The 21,821-nt window shown below is 50.5% G+C and overlaps 1 protein-coding gene across 24 annotated transcripts in view; it reads left to right on the top strand.

The window, feature by feature from the left end:
- Positions 1 to 21,821, top strand: part of ZNF536 (zinc finger protein 536) — a 530,657-nt gene that overhangs the window by 198,470 nt on the left and 310,366 nt on the right. For all 24 annotated transcript variants that reach the window (XR_014805072.1, XR_014805071.1, XR_014805069.1 and 21 more), the window contains one exon: positions 14,248 to 16,419. Coding sequence is in view for 17 of the 24 variants with exons in the window: in XM_021094256.2 (XP_020949915.1) it covers positions 14,250 to 16,419 (2,170 nt within the window). In the remaining 7 variants the exon portion in view is untranslated. The remainder of the gene's footprint in view (positions 1 to 14,247; positions 16,420 to 21,821) is intronic.

Below are 21,821 nucleotides of genomic sequence, written 5' to 3' on the forward strand. Positions count from 1 at the left end.
ACGTCTGAGTCTTTGCAGAGCCCTTCACAGTACCTGGCATACAGTGGGTAGCTGGGAAATGAATGAATGAATGTTTGCATGAGCAGATGTGAGGATACTAAAAGAGGCAGAGCAGTCAAAAGGAATGTGGGTTGGAGTTCCCGTTGTGGCTCAGCAGGTTAAGAACCAGATAGTGTCTGTGAGGATGCAGGTTCAGTCCCTGGCCTCTCTCAGTGGGTTAAGGATCTGGCATTGCAGCAAGCTGCTGCAGAGGTCACAGATGTGGCTTGGTTCCGGCATTGCTGTGGCTGGCAGCTGCAGCTCTGATTCAACCCCTAGCTGGGGAGCTTCTGTATGCTACAGGTGTGGCTGTAAAAAGGGGGAAAAAAAAAAAGGAAAGTGGCTTTATAAAGGGCAGATTGAGGGGCTTGGAGTGTCCATTCAGCCACAATCTGTAGGTACATGTCATGTGCAAAGCCTTAGGTTTGGGTCAGATATGGGTTCCCAGAGGTCTCGGACAGGGTGGCGAGGCATGAGACAGGGACCCAGGTAATCCACCATGAAGTGGAGTGGGATTAGCTCTTCCTGGGGGTATAAAGGGTGGTGGGTAGATGGTGGCATTTGAGATAAGGCTGCATGGAGCCAACTCGCACTTGGCTTGGGCCCTGAGGAATAGGGAGAGTGGCCTGGGGTGTCTCTGTCTCCCCCAGTCCCCTTCTCTCCCCAAGGAGAGATGCTGTGGACCAGGCCTGCAGCATCTGTTGCTTGGTCTGTTCGTTCATTCATTCATTCATTTCCTAATTCAATCATTTATTCATTTGGCAAGTATTTGTTGAGTACATCCTCTGTGCCTGGCTCTGTGCCCATGCTGGGGGCACCCCAGGGAAGCCAGTGGTCATGGTCTTTGTGGAGCTTCTGGACAAGTATACAGACAGAGCCAACTCAGTGTGAAAGCCACGGTGAAGGGAATGGGGTCAGCCGGGAGGGGATGGGGTCAGACAGGAGGACTTCCGCCCTGGATCTGGCACATCAAGGAGGACCTCCTGGGTGAGGTGGCATCTAATCTACCAACAGCAGACAGGACACAGGGGACAAGTGGAGGTTGTAGGGAGAGTGTGCCAGAGGGGCTGAGATGCACAAAAGGGCAGCAGGTCCCCTCATCTGCCCCCCCGCCCCCGAGAAAGGGGTTCTCTCTCCCGATGCTGACAGATTTGAACAAGAGCTGGCAGAGGCCGCTCCCTCCTCCAACACATGCGAACTGTTGGAAGTGCATCTCCGTCCCTGGAGTCTATCTGCACGTGACAGTGACACCCATGGCTGGCACGGCAGCCCGGCCCTGCCAGCAGATGTTCCTGCCCCATTGGTCCCAAGCTCAGGGGCCGGCCTTGTCTCCTCTCCCAGGAGTCTGGGGTGGCCGAGGCCAGGTCAGACCAGCCTGGTGACCTGCACAGAAGCTGGAGATGCTGAACCAGGGATTCCAAGGCCCGTAGAGGAGCGAGGCCCGGGCCTGCCTCCGGCCAGGCCCCATCTGTTGCCGGCAGCAGAAGCCCCACTGGGGCGCCTGGGATTTTGCTCAGTAATGATTGTGTGTGCTTATGAGATGATGTGTATCTGAGCTTAAGTCTCCGACAGGTGCCCCTGTGAACGAATCTCCCTGGGCCGGCTTCTCTGAATATTTCACCATCAGCCCCTCTTTGATCACTCTTGCATATGGGCATTCTACATTTTATTTAGTTTTGTACCGAATCACATCTGAGGCTTCTGTGAAAGGAAAATAAACTGTTTGACACGATATCATAGTCCAGGAGGGCTCAGACCGAAATGGCTTTAATCAGGGGTGAAAGGGTGGTGAGGGGTAGCTGGAGGGGCTATGGGGAACCCCTCTGTGTCGAGGACCCCTGTTTTGTTCTAGGGCAGCGGCTGTGTGCGGAGGCTGAACAGGGAGCCGAGGCGGGTTAATAGGGGATTAAATATCTAACTTCCTGTCATGACCAAGTCTGTTTAAAAAGGGAGAGAGAAAGCCAGCGCGAGAGAACTAATCAATGCACTGCATGACAACTGCTGGAATCTTTCTCAGTTTTGCGGTATCATTTTAAAGGTAGGGTATTCATTAAAAGCTTAAATATGTGTGTATATATATATAGTTTATATATATAGTATACATGTGTGTATATATATAGTTTATATATATATAGTATATGTGTGTATATATATAGTTTATATATATAGTATATATGTGTATATATATATAGTTTATATATATGTGTGTATATATATATATAGTTTTTGTTGCTTTCCCTAATCAGGTGGACACAGTTCAGATACATCAATTACAACAAAATAGGGGATGATTTTCTTCTCAGAGCCTCCCATTTGGGGAGAAATGGAAGCTCCACTAGATAGTCTGGGCGCTAGGGGGAGGGGCCAGGGCAATGGCTCACAAAACGTGGTCCATTTTTGTGATGCTCCGGGTCCCCTCCCTCTCCTGTGCTGTGATCATCAGAAGCTCAGAGGATGGCCTTTGGTAGGATGGGGTCCTCCAGGAGCTACAGGCTTGGGGCTGATAAGACACCTGATCTCATCAAGCCCCAGCAGAGGAGAGGAAGAAATGTGACCTCTGAGAGCCGTGGAATGAGGCACCATCTTAACACTGTCTTAACAGTTCCAGAGAAACGGCATGGGAGCTCTGGGGACTGAGTGATGGCCTCCCACCTTGGGCAAATCCAGGAAGACTTCCTGGAGCAGGTGACACTAGGATGGAGCATGGAGGGTACCTTTGGACTGCACCTTTGGAGGGGCTGGGGTGGGCTGCCAGATGCATAGAGTGGGCTCTCTTTCAATTTTTTTTTTTTTTTTTTTTTTGCTGTTACAAAGAGGAAGAGTGGGAACCAGTGCCTTCTTGCAAATTCTAAGTGCCCCTTCTGTCTCCTGCACAGGGAATCCCTCACCATGATGAGAACCTTGGCCCTCGTGTGTTTGGTTTGTGGCCCAGGAGTCTATTTTGGTCTTTGGTTTTCCTCCATCTCCTCTGATGCACCTTCTGCGGAAAACTGCTCCTGTGTCACAGCAGTACCACGGGCATGTGTTATGTGACAACTCCAGTGAGGGCTTCTTGAGGCCCCGTTTTGCCCAAATATAAACTCCATGCTGCAGGGATTAACATTCACGTCTACCCCTGCCCATGTCCTGTGTCTTCCTTGGACCATTTTTTTTTTTTTTTCAATGGTTTCACCTGCAGCATATGGAGGTTCCCAGGCTAGGAGTCGGATTGGAGCTGTAGCGCCAGCCTACACCCCAGCCCCAGCGACACCAGATCCGAGCCGCATCTGTGATCTACACCACAGCCCACAGCAACGCTGGATCCTTAACCCACTGAGCAAGGCCAGGGATCAAACCTCATCGATGCTAGTCGAGTTTGTTACTGCTGTGCCACAACGGGGACTCCCTTTTCTGGAACATTCTATGCCGAGTCCCGATTTTGCACATGCTGATCCCTCTGTGTTACACACCCTTCCTCCTCTTCTCTGCCTCATTCAGGGCGGTTCCCAGACATCATCCTCACTGGTCCTCCTTCCCTTCTGTCTCCTGCACCCCTTCCCCATCACACCCAGCCTCAGCTCACCTTGCAGGGTCCTCTGTGTCAGCACTGGCCCCTGGTCTGTGGTTTTCCTGGGTCTTTCTCCGTCCCTTCCCGAGTCAGCTTTCAAAGGCAAGGACCTGGTCTTGCTTGCATATCTCTAGATTGGCTCCACTTCTTGCCAGATGCAGACATGAAAAAGTGTTTTTGGATGATGTGAGGCCCACTTTCCAGTTAGACCGAGAAAGTTGGCAATGAATGAGGTTCTTTTTTTTCCCCCTTCAGTTCCTTATTTCCAATATACACATATTCCAGGTTTGCACACATTAAATCATGGTATTTCATGTTAAAATCAGTGCACCTCATTGAATGAGTGTTTTTTTTTGTTTGTTTGTTTGTTTCGTTTTTTTACAAAATAAAGGTGTCTATTTTCTTCCATAACAACCTTCTGGTGAATTCACATCCCAATAATGTCACTAGGAACCCATTTACTTTTTTTTTTTTCACATTAGTTATTATTATTTTTGTAATTGTTATTTCCCCAATACAATTTTTTTTCTACTGCACAGCATGGTGACCCAGTTACACATACATGTATACATTCTTTTTTCTCCCATCATCATGCTCCATCCTAAGCGACCAGGCATAGTTCCCAGGGCTACACAGCAGGATCTCATGGCTAATCCATTCCAAAGGCAATAGTTTGTATCTATTAACCCCAAGCTCCCCAACCACCCCACTCCCTCCTCCTCTGCCTTGGCAACTGCGAGTCCCTTCTCCAAGTCCATGATTTTTTTTCTGTGGAAAGGTTCATTTGTGCCGTATATTAGATTCCCGATATGAGTGATATCATATGGTGTTTGTCTTTCTCTTTCTGACTTACTTCATTCCGTATGAGGGTCACTGGTTTCATCCATGTTGCGGCAAATGGCATTATTTCATTCTTTTTTCTGGCTGAGGAGGATTCCATTGTGTATATATGCCACATCGTCCTAATCTAATCGTCTGTCGATGGACATGTGGGTTGTTTCCAAGTCTTGGCTATTGTGAATAGAGCTGCAATGACCATACAGGTGCATGTGTCTTTTTTAAGGAAAGTTTTGTCTGGATATATGCCCAAGAGTGGGATAGCTGGGACTTTTATGTGCCTTGGTTATGCCCTTCCTCTTTCAGCCTTTATGCCACCCCCAGATGAGGGCCCTTTCTGGATCTAGAAGGCTGCCAGGGGCTGCACCTGAGAAAGGCTTTTGCACAGACACAGTCTTCTTTAATTTAAATGCCACCTTTTCTCTCCTACAAGCCCATTTGCTGTCCCAAAACCCTATGAAATATGTGGGACAGTTAGTATCAGTCCACTTTAGAAGCAAATAAACTGAGGCTCGGGCAGGTGCCTAAGGCCACGCAGATGTCAGTGGAAGACCAGCAAAAGGATGCACGTGAGTGGTACTTCCAGCCCCACCTGTCCCCTCGCTCCCCTTACTGGTTGGGAGACTAACCCACCTGACACAGGACAGGAGCAGGTGGGATAATACATCTGCCCTGATGGATGTTGCACAAACAAGAAAATATAAATAAATGTTTGTGGGACCCTCTCCCCAACCAGTGATTGAGAGACTTGCGGCACTTTCTGCATCCCCTCCCCCGCCCATGCCAGCCCCCTGACACGCTTGCTCTAGAATGTACTGCCTGTTCCCACTTGTGGGCACACGGGGTTGTGAGAGCTCTGGCTCCTTGGCTTCCTTTGAGCTGTCCCGGGAGCTGAGGCTGCCTTTCATTCCACACATTTCTTTCTTTTTTTTCTTTTTGGTCTTTTGTTCTTTTAGGGCCACACCTGCGGCATAAGGAGGGTCCCAGGCTAGGGGATGAATCAGAGCTGTAGCCGGCGGCCTACACCACAACTCGCAGCAATGCCAGATCCTTAACCCACTGCGCAAGGCCAGGGATCGAACCCTCAACCTCATGGTTCCTAGTCGGATTCGTTTCCACTGCACCATGACGGGAACTCCTCATGTCTTGAATGAAGGAGCTGGCACCTGTCAGCATCCAGCCCAGCAAGACTGAATGTGGTGTGGACATCTGGAGGCAGCCTACCCGCCTCACCCCTGCCCGTTAGGGTGTCCGGCTTGGGCCCTGGCGTCAGGTGTCCCCACCATGCCACCTTGGGGGCTTACATTTTTGGAGGCCCAGTTTCCTCATTTTTAGTGGGAGGCTGGTGAGGTAACTTCCATCCAAAGGCGCGTGAGGTGAAATGAGATCATGGTTGCAAAAGTACCCAGCAGGGTGCTGGGCACACCACATGGCCATAAAAAAGGGGAATATGGGAGTTCCCATTGTGGCTCAGCTGTAATGAACCCAACTAGTATCCGTGAGGACGCAGGTTTGATCCCCGGCCTCGCTCAATGGGATAAGGATCCAGCGTTGCCGGGAGCTGTGGTGTAGGTCGAAGACGTGGCTCGAATCCCGCGTGGCTGTGGCAGTGGTGTAGACTGGCAGCTGTAGCTCTGATTGGACCCCTAGCCTGGGAACCTCCATATGCCTCGGGCGCAGCCCTAAACAAACAAACAAACAAACAAAAAAGAGGAAGATGCTGAGTATGAGGAAGGGGGTAAGGACAGGGGCTCTGTTGCTAACGTCGGCGGGGACGATGAGGGTGGTGGCTGCAGTGGAGATGATGGGGGTGACAGTTATTGCTCTTTGCAGGTTTTTAGTTTTTCTTGAGAGATCCTGCTGCTTGACAAGCCCGTAGCCTTCATCACTGCCCCCTGTGAGATGGTTCTAATTCGATCTCCAGCATCTGCTGCCTGGCTTTGTGTGATGTAGGTAGGCGGTGAGCCAGGAACTCAGACCAGAGAGGTCTGCTCTATTCTCCCAAGATGACCAGGAGAATTCTCTGTGGGTATTTTCCTTTCCTCTCTGATGGGCTCATGATCAGCCTCCAGTTCTGGGCTCCAGTTTTAACCTAGACTCCGAAAGCCAACACGCTAGAGGGACCTGTTTGCCCTTGACAATTCTGAAATCATCCAAAGTCTTCAAAGACAAGACATTTTTGACTCCTCTTTCTTTTCTTTTCTTTTTTCTTTTTAGGGCCTCCCTTGAGGCATATGGAGGTTCCCAGGCTAGGGGTCGAATCAGAGCCACAGCTGCTGGCCTACACCACAGCCACAGCAGCACTGGATCCCAGCCGTGTCTGCGACCTACACCACAGCTCACAGCCATGCTGGATCCTGAACCCACTGAGTGAGGCCAGGGATTGAACCCACATCCTTGTGGATACTAGTGGGGTTCGTTAACCGCTGAGCCACAAAGGGAGCACCCCCTCTTTCTTCTTCTAAGTCCTCCAACCCTTGTCCCACCACTCAGGAAGCTGCCTGGTTTTCTGTGGGGCCCCGGTTGAAGCCGGCCCAGCTGAACCCCATTTCCCATCAAAGGCAGCGAAACCCCTGGCTTTTTGGCCAACGTTCCATCTTCAAAGGGAGACGGGGAAGTTCGACCCGTACCTTCCAACCTGACTTTCCTGGCTGCACAATCGCCACCCTCTGCAGCCCTATTTGAATATCATCTTTTCATTAATAAATTCAGCAAGGATTTAACTGTTTCTGGCCCTGTCTCCTAGCATTGTCTACACATCAGTCAAACCGGAACAGGTCACCCGTGCTCCCCTCCTGTTTATCTATTAATCATCTGGCAAATAAACCACTCAGTATCCTGCCCACCTCAGTAACGTTTGTGATGTAATTTGTTTGGATGCCCAAATGTCACCAGCGTTGATTGTAAGAGATGAAAAAATGTACTTGCTCAGCATAGCAAGCTCTAGGCCAAAATGTAAGCATGAAATCTCTGGTTTATTTTTGTAATAATGTTTACAGCTGTTTAATGACCCTGAAAAGGTTCAGTAGTCTGGTGTTCTGTATTTCAGCACAGGAGTGTATTATGCTTATAACAACCTTGGTTAAACAGTTCGAGCTACCACAATTGGAAAAATGGTCTTTAATAAGAAGCCATTGTAGTCTCGGTGAGGTTGGTCTTAATTACTGCTTACCCTAAGTGTGAGAAAGCTGGGTGGGGGGCGGGGAAAGGGTCAAGGGTCATTTGCAGCCTCAGGAAGCAGGTCCACTTACTGCCCAAACTGCACACTGGGACATGATTTGGGGTAGAACCCACAAGCGTGTGTGCATCCTTTGCCGTGAATCTGTGTCCCATTCAGTGACCGGTAACACTGGGGGCTCCTGCAAGGTTTCCAAGGCAGCAACTTTACCCCGTTGATAAAAAAAGGACTATTTAGTTGTGCTTGGCTAGACACAATATTTGAGTTTTAAAAACCCCGTTGAAATGGTTATTTTGAAAGTCATTTTATTTCCCAACTCTTCTTTTTTTTTTATGGTATGAGGATAAAACTCCTTCATGCAACTTACTGGCAAGATCTATGTTTTGGGGGCTATTCATAAGATTACTTTTTTTTTTTCCTGTGCTAGCAAAAGGAAACTGTGTTTTTGTGTAACATTTATTTAGACTTGTAGCAGCTGGCATTTCTGGTGTCCTGATAGTTTTAAATTTCATTTTGAGTGAAAGATACAATTAGGTTCTCTATGGGAAGAGTTAAGTGAAAACTTTTGTCATTGATATCACAGGAAATCGTCTTGAAGGCAGAAATGCAAAATCAAAATAACCATTAGCTCCATCAAAGGCGGCTGAATGGCTCACTGTACCTGCAATGATGGGGTGATGAGACAGAATGTATTTTGATAATCTGCGCATCCAATGGTGGCTTTCATAGGCTGAGAATACCCTTGCCACGAAATGTGAAATTGCACAGCTCAAGAAGAAACCCTCTAGCCTTCGGAAGCTTCCAGCTGGGGCCTCTACCTGTGTTCAGAGGTGGGCCTGGCACTTCCACAGCGTGGTGAGCCTGGCCACCAGGACTCAGGCCCGAGCCTGGTTCTCCCTCCATATGGACAGTCGGATCCAGGGCCCCACTGCCCCACCAGGATCTCAGGCTCAGGAAAGATCAGGACTGGGGGGTGGAATGTGTGGTGTGTCCTTGTTGGAAGGATGGCAGTTCCCAGTGGCCTCTATCCAACCTGGGGGAGGATGTCTGGCTGCCTCTCTGCATTGGTTCCTTCCATCAGTCAGCCAGGAATTTTTTTTGGTGGCGGGGGGTGGCCGTGCCCGTGTTGTATAGAAATTCCCAGGCTAGGGGTCAAATAGGAGCTACAGTGGCCAGCCTATGCCACAGCCACAGCAACGTGGGGTCCCAGCCGTATCTGTGACCTGCATCACAGCTCACAGCAACGCCAGATCCTTAACCCACTGAGAGAGGCCAGGGATTGAATCTGCATCCTCAGGGATACCAGTGGGACTCATTTCCACTGCACCACAGCAGAAACTCCCTGGCCGGGATTTATTGATCTTCCTGCTGTGTTTTGGGCTGGGGCCACGAGCTGAAGGCTCGGTGAGCTCTTGTAGGTGGTGAGTCCTTTGTTTATTTGCTTTTACGTGTGCTAAGGGTTTTCCCACCTGGGTGAGAGGGTTGGATGAGTTATTTTCTAGGCTCCCCAGAAGGTCCCAGGTGCCCAGTGACCTTAAGGCCAGGATCACGGCCCACCCTGTGCTGGCTCTGGGCATTTTTTTTTTTTTTTTTTTTTGGTATGGCTGCACCTGTGGCCTATGAAAGTTCCAGGCTCAGGGTTGAATTGAAGCTGTAGCTGCCGGCCACAACCATAGCCACAGCCACAGCAATGCTGGCTCTGAGCTGCATTTGTGACCTATGCTGCAGCTTGTGACAATGCCGGATCCTTCACCCACTGAGCAAGGCCAGGGATCAAACCTGCATCCTCAGGGATGCTAACTGGGTTCTGAACCCGCTGAGCCACAACGGGAACTCCTCTCCTGGCTTCGTAATGTGGGTCCCTATACCTGCTGGAACACAGGGTAACAGCTCGAGAGCTGGGTCTGGAAGTGAAGGCGGGGGTGGGGTGGGGTGGGGGTGGGGGAGATACGTAGGATAAAGGGCTTGCAGATGTCAGTGGCCATGTAGGGGCAGTGCTGCTGCTCCTGCAGTGTCTGCCCCCTTTGTCAGGACAGGGGCATGTCTTGCGGCAGGAGGCCCTGCCAAGGACACACATTCACTGCAGACCTGGGAAGAGGGAGCAGGGTTCCCAAGGGGAGGTGTTCTCCCTGTGCTTGCCCCCTGAGGCTGGGGGGAAATGGAGGAAAAGCGTCTTTTCAGCAGAATGACAAGCCCCGCAGGCAGCCTTGCCTCCCAGCCCCGTGAGCTCTTCCGGCTGCAGTTGGATCCAATGCTTTAACCTTAGGATAAGTGATCCCTTAATATTCCCAGGAACACCCTGTAAGGAATTCCACTTGGGGAACCGCTACCCTTCCCCCAACACTCACACTCACACACACACACACACACACACACACACACACACACACACACCCTCTATGCTGCATGCTGCAGCTGTGATGATTTCTTCTCTCTCTAAACTTTGGATTCAGCCCCTTTGGGGCCTTTTCATTGCTTCTGTGTTATTGGTGGCCTTGCCTGCCCTGGCCCCCTGGACTCAGAGGCCCTTGAGGGCAGCGACATAGAAGGCCGGGCAAGTATTTACAGAATGGCTGAGATACGGGGTAAATGAATTCCGGATGGGTGAAGTGTCAAGGCTGGAAAAATTGGGGCCGACCCAGGTTTTGCGAGTCCCAGGCCGGGCCTGGGGCCAGCTCGTCCTGCCTCGGCTGCTTTGGCCCGGGGACAGCACACCAATTACCTCTTGCTCTTTCCAAGAACTCACACTCCCCTTTCTTGCTCTGAGCCTCGCAGCTGGCACAGGTTATGGCTGACCCATGGCAGGCCTGCACCTGCTCGTGGAGTCGCAGGGTGTCAGGTCTCAGGAAGCATGTGAGAGATCGCCTGGGGCAGCCCTACCTCGCCGTGGGGCTCCGCACAAGCTTTGCTGGGGCTCTTTCGAGGGGCTGAGGGCAGTAATCCTCAGAACATCTCCTGGTGAGCTGCTGGCTCTGCTGAAATTCTGGGTTCTCCCATGGGTCCCAGGATGGGTGAAGTTCTGAAGGGGTTGATTGCTCTCTGTCCCCCAGTGCCGGCTGCTGGGCCATCAGTCGTGGTCCAAGCCTTGGATGGGCCACCATGGGTCCATATCGTGCAAGAGCTGCTGGGGGGGCGAGGCTCTCCCTTGGCCTTTTCTGGACCCCCAGGTTCTGAGTGGGAGCCCAAGACCCTTCTGACTCTGACAGATTCTGACGAGTGGATGGTCAAGGACTTGTGCAGAAGCTGAATTTGAGTCCCACAAAGTTGGGATGAAAGTGGTTCTAGGACAGGCCAGCCTTCTTGTATGGGCTGTATTGACAGGGTCTCTTCACTTATTTATCCATTCAGTTAGGGTGTTCTGAGCCTACGGTGAGCCAGCTCTAGGCCCTGAGGCTTCATCAGTGACCAAGGCAGACAAGACCCTGCCCTCATGGAAGAGAAGCACATCTGTAAAAAGGTCAAAAAGAAACCTTTTGGAGTTCCCGTCGTCGTGGTGCAGTGGTTAACGAACCCAACTAGGAACCATGAGGTTGCGGGTTTGATCCCTGGCCTTGCTCAGTGGGTTAAGGATCTGGCGTTGCCGTGAGCTGTGGTGTAAGTTGCAGATCCCGTGTTGCTGTGGCTGGGATGTAGGCCGGTGGCTACAGCTCTGATTGGACCCCTAGCCTGGGAACCTCCATATGCCGCGGGAGCGGCCCAAAAAATGGCAAAAAGACAAAAAAAAAAAAAAAGAGTGAAAAAGAAAGAAACCTTTCCCGGGGGTAAGTGCCATGGAGAAGGAAGGAAGATGATGGGGGAGAGAGGCTGTGGGGATGCAGTTTTCTGTGAGGTGGTGGACATGGAGGGCTTTGGAGAGAAGGGGATATGTGAGCTGAGATCTGCATGAGGAGTCGGGGTCACCTGTGCCTTTGCATCTTCTCGAACGTTCTATGATTAGCAACGGTACTCGAAGACCAGTTGCTGAAAGAGGGGTATACAAAAGCTTTGTTGACGCTGAAAAAAAATTTTTTTTGAGCATAACACAACCATTCCATGTACAAACCTAACTAGAAAACTCCCCGAGTTTGTTAGTTGGCAAGTTGAGCCGTTGCTTGAGCAGCACGAATGGGGGAGGGCGGGGGTCTTCAACCTGAGGCTGTTCATCCAACCTGATTCGCAGTCTAGCTGCATTGCATGTTCAGCCTCCTCTCCCTCCTGCTGAATTGGCGTCAGCTCAGCAGCAGTAACCTGAAAATAGCCCGTCTTCCTGGATTCATGTCTTCTGAGCTGGCCAACTGGGCAGCCTTTGGAAGTGGGCCATCCGTGTTGGCTTTGGACTTTCCAAACTTCCCCAAGAGCTGTTGGGTGGGATTCTGAACACTCCCACGTGGCTTCAGGTCATGATCTGTGTGTGCTCAAGAGAGGAGCCAGTGCAGCTTGGATGGGGCTTGAAGGTGGAGAAATGGCTCTGGACAGGGCCCTTTCAAGCACTAGTCCTGCTCCTGCAACTTCTCACACTGGGCCTGCTCTTCCCTGCTGGTCAGTGGGAGCCATGAGTGCTGGGGCTGGCCACACTTGTCCTTCAGGGCCTAGCACACAGCGGGAACTCAGCAGGTTTGTTGAATGAATGCAAGACTCTCCATGAGAAATGACTCCTTTCTGACCAGGCTCCAAAATGAGCTTTTTTTTCCCCCCTCTTGTCTGGTTTTTTGTTGTTGTTGTTTGTTTGTTTAATGGGAGGGTAGGCTGTCACCAGAGACAAAAATTAAAGATGGAAATTGGAAACATTCTTTTACTGCAAGTGACCCCAGGCCTCTATGTGTGTGTGAGTGTGTGTGTATGTGTGTAGTTTTCATGGACAGTTAGCCCTGCACCACGGTTGCAGTTTCTCTCCCTCCTGGAAATAAACAGCATGTCTTTTTTTTTTTTTCTCCTCTTTTGCAAGATGGACTCACAGCCTCTGTCCTCTTGCCAAGGAAGTCAGGTCTCCCCTTGGAGACCCTCCATCCCTGTACAGTCTGCCTGGCAGGAAGCCCAGTAGGCAGCAGACCCCACTGGAGCTGAATGTGTTTCCTCTACCGTTGAGCTCTGTCCCCACTGGTCCCCCTGGGGAATTGCTTGGCCCAGGAACCCGTCCTGGCTGGGGTTAAGCGGTACTTCTGGACCACCTGGCTGGCCAACACATCTAAACACTGGGATACAAAGGGGATAGATGTGCAATAACTTTCAGTGGCAGGAAACGAATTTGGACTCCTTCAAGGGGAAGACCGATCTGGAACTAGAAGGACTCCAGGCACGGACTCATGGCCTTCCAAAGTTGAGCTCCCCACATGCTCTGATATGGAGGGGGCCATTCCCTCTGCCCCACCCCGGAACGGGCTGGTATTAGCTGTTCTGCACAGGCTGGAGAGGGGCAGAGAGGACTATTAAAGACAATTATGCAAACCAGCTTTGAGTGTTAGTGTTTAACAAACAGCTTTGAGTTCTAATTTTCTGCAAAACACATACTGCAGGTACCATTTGTACTCATTACTGTATATTGGGAAAGTTATTAAAAACACTCAAACTTGGTGGAGACTTCCTATGGCATCGTCCCTGGATTTTAATTGGTTTTTATCTGGTTCTATAAAAGATCTCTTTAAGCCCAATCAAAGTCTCTGCCACAGATATGGTGCCAGTTGAAGGATAGGAGAGCCTGCTCTGTGGTGGAAGTCTCTAGCCCCTACCCAAATTCGAACAGTCTCAACAATCCACTTAGATTCCATCATGAGATAATTTATTCTTCTTTTGATGGGCACAGTTTCCAAAGGACCAAATAACAGCGTTTCGTAACATAAGGGTTAAATCTTAATCTCTGAGGTTTGCAAAGCCGCTACTCGCAGTCTCCTTAAAATTTAATATACCTCGTTAATGCTTCCTTGCAAACACTGAAGGATTTTTATGATTATAATCATGTGTTACAGCACCTAGTACTGTTTCTAAGCAGCATACTAATCAGCTTAATGAGATATTACTGCACTTTTTGTTGACTAAAGCAAAATCCCTTTTATTGTTCTAAAGCCTGTCCTTTACTTTATTTTTTCCCAAAACATTATCTTGTTTTATTATGTACCAGTAAATATCGTGCCATTGGGTTAGTTTTTTTTTTTTTTTTTTTTTTGCCAAATCATAAAATAATCTCTTTCATTTCAGACTGGCAAATGTATCGAATATAGTAACCAGAAACACAAGTTCCAAGTGAGTCTGTTTGGTCTTGCCGTTTGAAAGGCCACTCTCTGCTCTGTGGCAAACTTTGAACTGAACCAACAGGTGCAGGTGCTCCATGGGGGGAGAGGAGGAAAAGTTTAACACGTAGACCCTTGATTTGTTATGAGGTGTTGAAAGTGGTAAAACATTAATAATTTAAATGTGAATGAATAATTGCCGTCTGTAAATAGAAAATACAAGGAAGACGATCTATCGCCAAAACAAATTGGAGGAGCAATGCCATATTGCATAATTGGCATTTAATAATTCATTTTTTTATTATTGTTTTTGACTATAATTCCTTAGCATTATTATGTGTAGGTAAGGCATGAAATGCAAATTCCCCCCAGCTGATGCTGTTGATTCACTGCGCGCCGCGGTCGGTACCTGGCATCGATCTGAACTCTCTCTTTATTTTCAGGAATGGAAGAAGCCAGTCTGTGCCTTGGAGTGTCCTCGGCGGCGCCGGAAGCTGAGCCCCATCTGAGCGGCCCCGTCCTCAACGGCCAGTATGCCATGAGTCAGAAGTTGCACCAAATCACCTCCCAGCTCAGCCATGCCTTTCCTGAGCTCCATCCGCGGCCCAACTCTGAGGAGAAGACCCCCGCGCCCCTCGACGAGAAGGCCCATGTGCCCATGAGCGGCCAGCCCATGGGCAGTCAGATGGCGCTCCTGGCCAACCAGCTGGGACGGGACGTGGACACCAGCCTCAACGGGAGGGTGGACCTGCAGCAATTCCTCAACGGGCAGAACCTGGGCATCATGTCCCAGATGAGCGACATCGAGGACGACGCCCGCAAAAACCGCAAGTACCCGTGCCCACTGTGCGGCAAGCGTTTCCGCTTCAACAGCATCCTCTCCCTGCACATGCGCACTCACACCGGCGAGAAGCCCTTCAAGTGCCCGTACTGCGACCACCGGGCGGCACAAAAGGGGAACCTCAAGATTCACCTGCGGACCCACAAGCTGGGCAACCTGGGGAAGGGGCGCGGGCGCGTGCGCGAGGAGAACCGCCTGCTGCACGAGCTGGAGGAGAGGGCCATCCTGCGGGACAAGCAGATGAAGAGCAGCCTGCTGCAGCCCCGGCCCGACCTGAAGCCCCTGCCGCATGCCCAGCAGACCCCGCTGGCCGCCTGCAACCTGGCCCTGCCCGCCAACCACAGCGTGTCGGACGTGGCCAACCCGGTGCCCTCGCCCAAGCCGGCCAGCGTGCAGGAGGAGGTGGTGGCCCCAGCCGCTGGCTTCCGCTGCACCTTCTGCAAGGGCAAGTTCAAGAAGCGGGAGGAGCTGGATCGCCACATCCGCATCCTGCACAAGCCCTACAAGTGCACGCTGTGCGACTTCGCGGCCTCGCAGGAGGAGGAGCTCATCAGCCACGTGGAGAAGGCCCACATCACGGCCGAATCGGCCCAGGGCCAGGGCCCCAACGGCGGCGGGGAGCAGTCAGCCAACGAGTTCCGCTGCGAGGTGTGCGGGCAGGTGTTCAGCCAGGCGTGGTTCCTAAAGGGCCACATGCGGAAGCACAAGGACTCCTTCGAGCACTGCTGCCAGATCTGCGGCCGGCGCTTCAAAGAGCCCTGGTTCCTGAAGAACCACATGAAGGTCCACCTCAACAAGCTGTCGGTGAAGAACAAGTCCCCCAGCGACCCCGAGGTGCCTGTGCCCATGGGCGGCATGTCCCAGGAGGCCCACGCCAACCTGTACTCCAGGTACCTCTCCTGCCTGCAGAGCGGCTTCATGGCCGCAGACAAAGCCAGCCTGAGCGAGCCCAGCCAGCTCTACGGCAAAGGCGATTTGCCCATGAAGGAGAAGGAGGTGGTGGGGAAGCTGCTGTCCCCCATCTCCAGCATGGCCCACAGCGTCCCCGAGGGCGACAAGCACTCCCTCCTGGGCTGCCTCAACCTCGTGCCGCCGCTGAAATCCAGCTGCATCGAGCGGTTGCAGGCGGCTGCCAAAGCCGCCGAGATGGACCCCGTGAACAGCTACCAGGCTTGGCAGCTCATGGCCAGGGGCATGGCCATGGAACACGGCTTCTTGTCTAAAGAGCACCAGCTACAGCGCAACCACGAAGACACTTTGGCAAACGCTGGAGTTCTGTTTGATAAGGAGAAGCGGGAGTACGTGTTAGTGGGAGCAGATGGCTCCAAGCAGAAAATGCCTGCTGATTTGGTTCACAGCACTAAAGTGGGCAATCAGAGGGACCTGCCAAATAAGCTCGACCCTTTAGAAGGCAGTCGGGATTTTTTGTCCCACGGGCTGAACCAAGCTCTCGAGTACAACCTGCAGGGTCCCGGGAGCCTGAAGGAGAAGCCCACCGAGTGCCCGGACTGTGGCCGGGTGTTCCGCACCTACCACCAGGTGGTCGTGCACTCCCGTGTCCACAAGCGGGACCGCAAGGGCGACGAGGACGGGCTGCACGCGGGCCCCGACGAGCGGCGCGGCTCGGGCAGCGACCAGGAGTCCCAGTCCGTGAGCCGCTCCACCACGCCCGGCTCCTCCAATGTGACCGAGGAGAGCGGGGTCGGAGGTGGGCTCTCCCAGCCCGGGAGTGCCCAGGAGGACAGCCCACACCCCTCCTCGCCGTCCTCCTCAGGTAGGTTGCCAAGGGGAGATGGGAGGGGCAGCAGCTGGTGCAAGGGCCCTCCCCGCCCCCTGCCTGCTTCTGCGTTGGCCTCGGTGGGGAAGGGCCCTCGCTGCCCTTGAGAGTCAGCTCCAAGGTCACGGTGGCATGGTGGGGTATGTGCACCTTGCTTGTCTGCCCTGCCTCGAGGGAAGGCTGTTCTTGCAACCCTTTGACCTTCCCTTGGACACTGGCCCCTAAGTTGACCCTCCTTTCGTGGTAGAGATGGCCAGCTGGTACGTTTGCCAGCGGGCATAGCCTACCGTCTCCCCTGCGAATGCCTAGCCGCATTCCATGTCCCGGCCCTTGTCCGCCATCGCCTCTGGAACCTGGGAGCTGCTGTGTGGCTCCATCCATGGACGTGACTGTGTAATTCAGACCCTCACCATCTATCCCACTAAGCGTCTGCCCGTAATTCTCTTATTTGGGCCCCTCGTTGCCTCTCCCTGGACCAGGCCTGCCTCCAATCCCCTTCCAAAAGTACAGCTTGGCTCATCTGTCAGGTGCCTCTAACTGAAGAACCGCGCCATTCTCTTCCGATGGTTTGGAAAAGCACAGGGGTTTGAAACACAGATGCGCGCCTTCATGTCTTAAATTGGACTGTGTTACACGGGCGATACAGCTTTGGGGTCTAAAATAGCAAAGCAGAAAATCTGTCATCAAAATGTCTGTGAAATGCTGAAGCTTCCTGGCCCGGTTTAGGGGGGGAAAAAAAAAACGAAAAAAAAAAAAAAAAACCCCACTAGCCAAAGACAGCTAAATTAAAATCACTACCTAACAGCAGGTAAGCTTGTTGCCTCTATCCATATTTCCAAAGCCCCTTACTAATGGATAGTAAATTGAAAGTTATATCTCTAGCCCTTTATAAAGAAAGCATCTCGCTAATACTGTAATCATTCTGCAGCCTAACAACAGAGGAAATCATGCCATAACAAATACCCTGTTACTAATGGCAACATTGATTTCTGCAATCAGCCATTAAGTCTAGAAAATGAAAGACAGTTTGAGGCACCTCAAGGCACTGCATTGCCCACTGCTAAAGATGTGGCAGCACGCTGTTGAGGGTCATTTTTAAAAAGTTTTTTTTTTTTTTCTCCCTTTTTCTTTTGTCTTTTTTTTTTTCCCCTTCTCACTTCTGATAAATATTTCAGGATGGGAGGCACGTCACTGCGACCCTTATTAAGTAGATGCCACTTGAGTTTTGTTGTTCTTGTCATGCTTCTGTAGACCCTTCTTCCAGGACGAAATTAGTGCTAAAATAAAGTGTGAGTCTGCCGGCTTATTGCAAACCAGTGAAGAATTGTTAAGACACATAAATCTGCACTGCACATTCCAGAGATTCCGATAGCACTTAATGCCGCTGCTTAAATACCCATGAAACACACTGTCTACTCCTGGAGTCCTAGCCTTGTTTGCGATTCCCTTCTGGTGAGACACTCTGGGAGAGCCTAACAGGGAAACTCTGGTGCCACGGAGGGGAGGGGGTAGGCCACCCTGCCTGGAGGGACCACCACCCAAAACTTGAAAGGGAAGGGTTTTCCAGTGTCCCTGCCTGACAGGTGGTGATGCTGAGATGGATTTTTGTGCCTGGAGGCAGCAAAGGGCCGGGCATCCCACTGGTGCCACTGTCGCGGGGGGGGGGGGGGCTATTTCCGGCCTCCCATGAGTAGTGAGGAGGTCCCCTCTCCTGGGGAGTGTCATCTCACGGTTTGGGGGCTTTGGGGACCTTTCAGGGCCAGAAAGTGGAGCAGCGCAGACTGGCTCTCCCAAGTTTTTGGAGTGACGTGGAATGAGCACTGACAGATTTTCATTCCTCTCCCAGCCCTGCTGAAATGGAAAGGTCTCAGCAGAATATTCCGACACCAAATGTTCGGCTCTATTAATGACGTGTTTACCGTGTTTTTCTCACCTTCTGGCCAAGTGATAGCCTCATGCTATTTCTATCTCTGTTGTTTCCATCTCTAAATACTCTGTTGAAAAAAAAAAAAAAAAAAGCCCATTTTGCTTACAAGAACCAACTGGGCCTGGGACTCAAATGGGAATTACCCTTGAGTTGTGGTTATCGTCTCACTTTTATTTCCCTCATTGAAGTATCGTACCGTTGTGAATACTGATTCTTTCATTTCTGGTTGACTTCTTTGTTTTCTTCATATTCAAATGAGACCCTTTCATAATTTTCTGACTAAGTAGGGAAATTGATGGCATAGGAATAAGCAGCCCACATCAGCTGCACGCCTGGGCCATTCAGGTTTCCCTGGGATTAGGACTCTTAACCAAATCGGGTTAGTCTTCCCTCTTATTTCTAACAAGTGTGACTTGTGTAAAGTGTGATTAAAATACGCATTTAAATAAAAATCGCGACACAATAGGTATTTTATTATTACCTGTTAGAGAGAAACCTGCAAGGTGAAGGGGAGGGACAAAAAAAAAAAAAGAATCTTTAAGCCCTTAAGTAAAGAAAGAAGTCCTTATTAAGGCCTCTATTAAGAAATAACTGCAAAACACGGTTTTACAAATTTCTCAGACTGCAGAACAATGTTGCAAAACTTAATTTGCATCCCTCGCTTCTTTTTGTGTTGAAAACTGGGTCAGTAGGGCCTGAGAAACTATTTTTTCAGATCGTAACCAATGAATTCTTCTTTATAAATCGCTGCTCTTAACATGATAGTCGTTCTGAATTCATCATAAAAAACCTTTTTACCGAGAGCCTCTTAGAACAGATCTCCAGAAGAAGGCTTACAATGAGTGGCAGAGACGTCCTTTGTTATCAGATGTAATTCTCTGCAAAGGAGGATTGGAACGGAGTGGCTGTTTAAAAATGTCTTGCTCAGACCGAGACGAAGAAGGGGTCAAGTTTGCAATCAAACAGTTATTGCCGAGATGGGCGACTGTCACTGGCTGGGCTAATGTGGGATGCAGCTGTTTGTTATGTGAGCAAAAGAATGTTTGAATCAGTGAACATGTGAAAATGATTCCAGTGAACCAGAAAATGTGTTTGTTCTCTGGCTCTCCAAACTGCTGAGAACCAAGCTTAAGATCAACTGTGAAAACTAGGACCTTTGACAAATTGAGGGGTCATAGTTTCTAACAGAAAACGGACCAAACCAGTCGCACAGATCACTTCCCCATCTTTCCCCTTTGTCTTATTTGTGTCCTTGCTGTGGGTTGGACGTACTGTTAGTTTCACCCCACCGTCGGTGTCATTCCTGCCTCCGTGCACGGTGCAGAGGGACTCGGGTTGGAAAGCAGCAGCTTAGACATTGGACTCTTTTATGACATTTAGAAAAGCGGGGCGGCGCCTTTGATGCGCCCTCATTTCTGGCTCGCGTGCAAACCCTCTGATGGCATTAATCTCTGCATCGTTCCCTAAAACCCCGTCTAAGACTATGCTCGGATGCCAGCTTTACCCTGAGTCAGAAGGCGACCAAAGTTCTGTCTCTTTAGGTCTTGCTTTGGAAATCCCGCTCAGAATAATTCAAACTTAATGTACTAAGAAACGATACTGTTCATTATATCCAGCAGGGCCGTTACCTTCTGCCTCCCCCATAATTTTGGAGAGGGGCTAATTGAAGTGTTGATGGTGGGAAAGGGGTAATTGAATGCGCTGACCCTCTGTTCATTAAATAAAGTCGGCGAAGTTCTGTGGATCAATGGAAAGCCAGCAAGAGACGCAAAGATGAAAATATTGTTAACCCCTGCTACTTCTGGTATGATATTTTGAGATGGACAAGGATTATTTGATCAGCTGGCCTAGAAGCCTTGCGGGGTCTTCTTTTGTTGCCTGAGCCGCATTCCTGAAATGCTGGGTCTCCCGTCCTCTGCTGGCCCATTGACCGCAGCATCAAAGGCCTTTATCCAGGGCTCCCTTGCATTTACATCGGGTGTATAGTGATATGATAGATTTTCTTTCTTTTCCACCTCTTTTTCTCCTGTGGCTCCTCCTCCCCGCCCCCATGCGTGATAACCACTGCCTGCTCCACGCAAACAAATCCGGGCACCCAAAAGAAGGGGAAAAAAAAGAAGAAAAAGAGAAAGAAAAAATTTAAGTCTGAGGATTAAGATCTTCTCTTTTTTTTTCTTTTTTTTCTTTTTTCTTTTTTCTTTTTTTTTTTTTTTTTTTTTTGCTTGTGCATTCCAATTGTTCTTAAAATATTTGGCAATGTCAATTAGTAACTGAGCAGAGTTAGCTGATGAACACAATTTTCCAGTAGACTGAGCACCCTATTGTTGCCGAGCGAACAGCAGATTTCTGAGGTCATTATCATTCGCTGGTTGCTTGGCCCAGCTGCTTCCTGCTGCAAAAGCCAAACTTTATACTGGAGCTCGGGGATGGCATGCAGCAACAGGGGGCTGGGAGGGGGAGAGGGGAGCTGGCTGCAGAGCCGAAGACAGTCATTATCAGCAGAGGAAACAGAAAGTAAAAGTTTCCAGGCCATTCCAGGAAAACTCCCCTATCAGGCTTCTCCCTCCCAGCACCTTCCACCTCCAGGCGGGGGAATTAAAAGGAGCCGGGGACGCCCCCTGGGCATTGTAGCCACTAATCTCTTTGCTGAGCAGAACTTTGGAAAACAATAATCCCATTTACAGATTTGCCTCAAAATTGTTACCCCAATCTAAGGCATGTGAGTGATTTCCTCCTAGAGAGACCCCTCCATTTTTATTAAAAACAGAAAAAAGGAAAGGAAAACAAGTCATTTCTTTAAAGCTGCAATTAGTGACTTGAAATTAGTAAACTTGGGGATGACAAACAGGGAACATTATTTCATTTGCCAGAGGGACCTTTGGAAAGTCTGACATTCCTGTAAAATCAAATTTAGCCTGGAAGGCTCCCCCTGCCTGCCCACTCCAGCTTCCTTTTTTTTTTCCCGCCCACCCCCTCCCTCCCCAGCCTTTAATTTGGGAGCTGGTTCAGTGAGATGAAAAGCTGCACTTTTTTAAAAGCTCAGCTGTTAAAACCGAGCGCCATATGCAGCCTTTCCGTCCCAACGTGGAAGTGTGTGCAGGCGGCCGCCGTGTTTGCGGAGATTTACGGAGGGTCGGCTGTGTGTGCCGAAGCTGTGCCCCAGGCAGATGCTGGTGGGGCCTTGAGTCCCGGGAGCTGCCCCCGCCTGGACTAACAGGCTGGCCAGACTCGGACTGGCTCCCGGGGAGAGTCCAATGGGCCAAACAAAGGTCAGGGGTCCAGGGGAGCTCGCTCTGGTCTCTCACCTTTCTGCTGGGTCCCCCGGGGGGTGGTCTGCCCACTGGGCCTGGTGCTGGAGCTGCTGGAGCTGGGGTTCAGAGGCCCTCAGATGCTGATTCACCTCGCCTTCCTCCTGCCCTGGGGGCCGGACGCCTGACAGCAGCTCCTTTTTAGAAACTTCCCATCACACCAT

Source organism: Sus scrofa, chromosome 6, assembly GCF_054392235.1.
Source record: "Sus scrofa isolate SSC_HxYL_T2T_F1_AM1 chromosome 6, Sscrofa_HxYL_maternal_Yorkshire_Landrace_v2.0, whole genome shotgun sequence".
Classification (NCBI taxonomy): Eukaryota; Metazoa; Chordata; class Mammalia; order Artiodactyla; family Suidae; genus Sus; species Sus scrofa.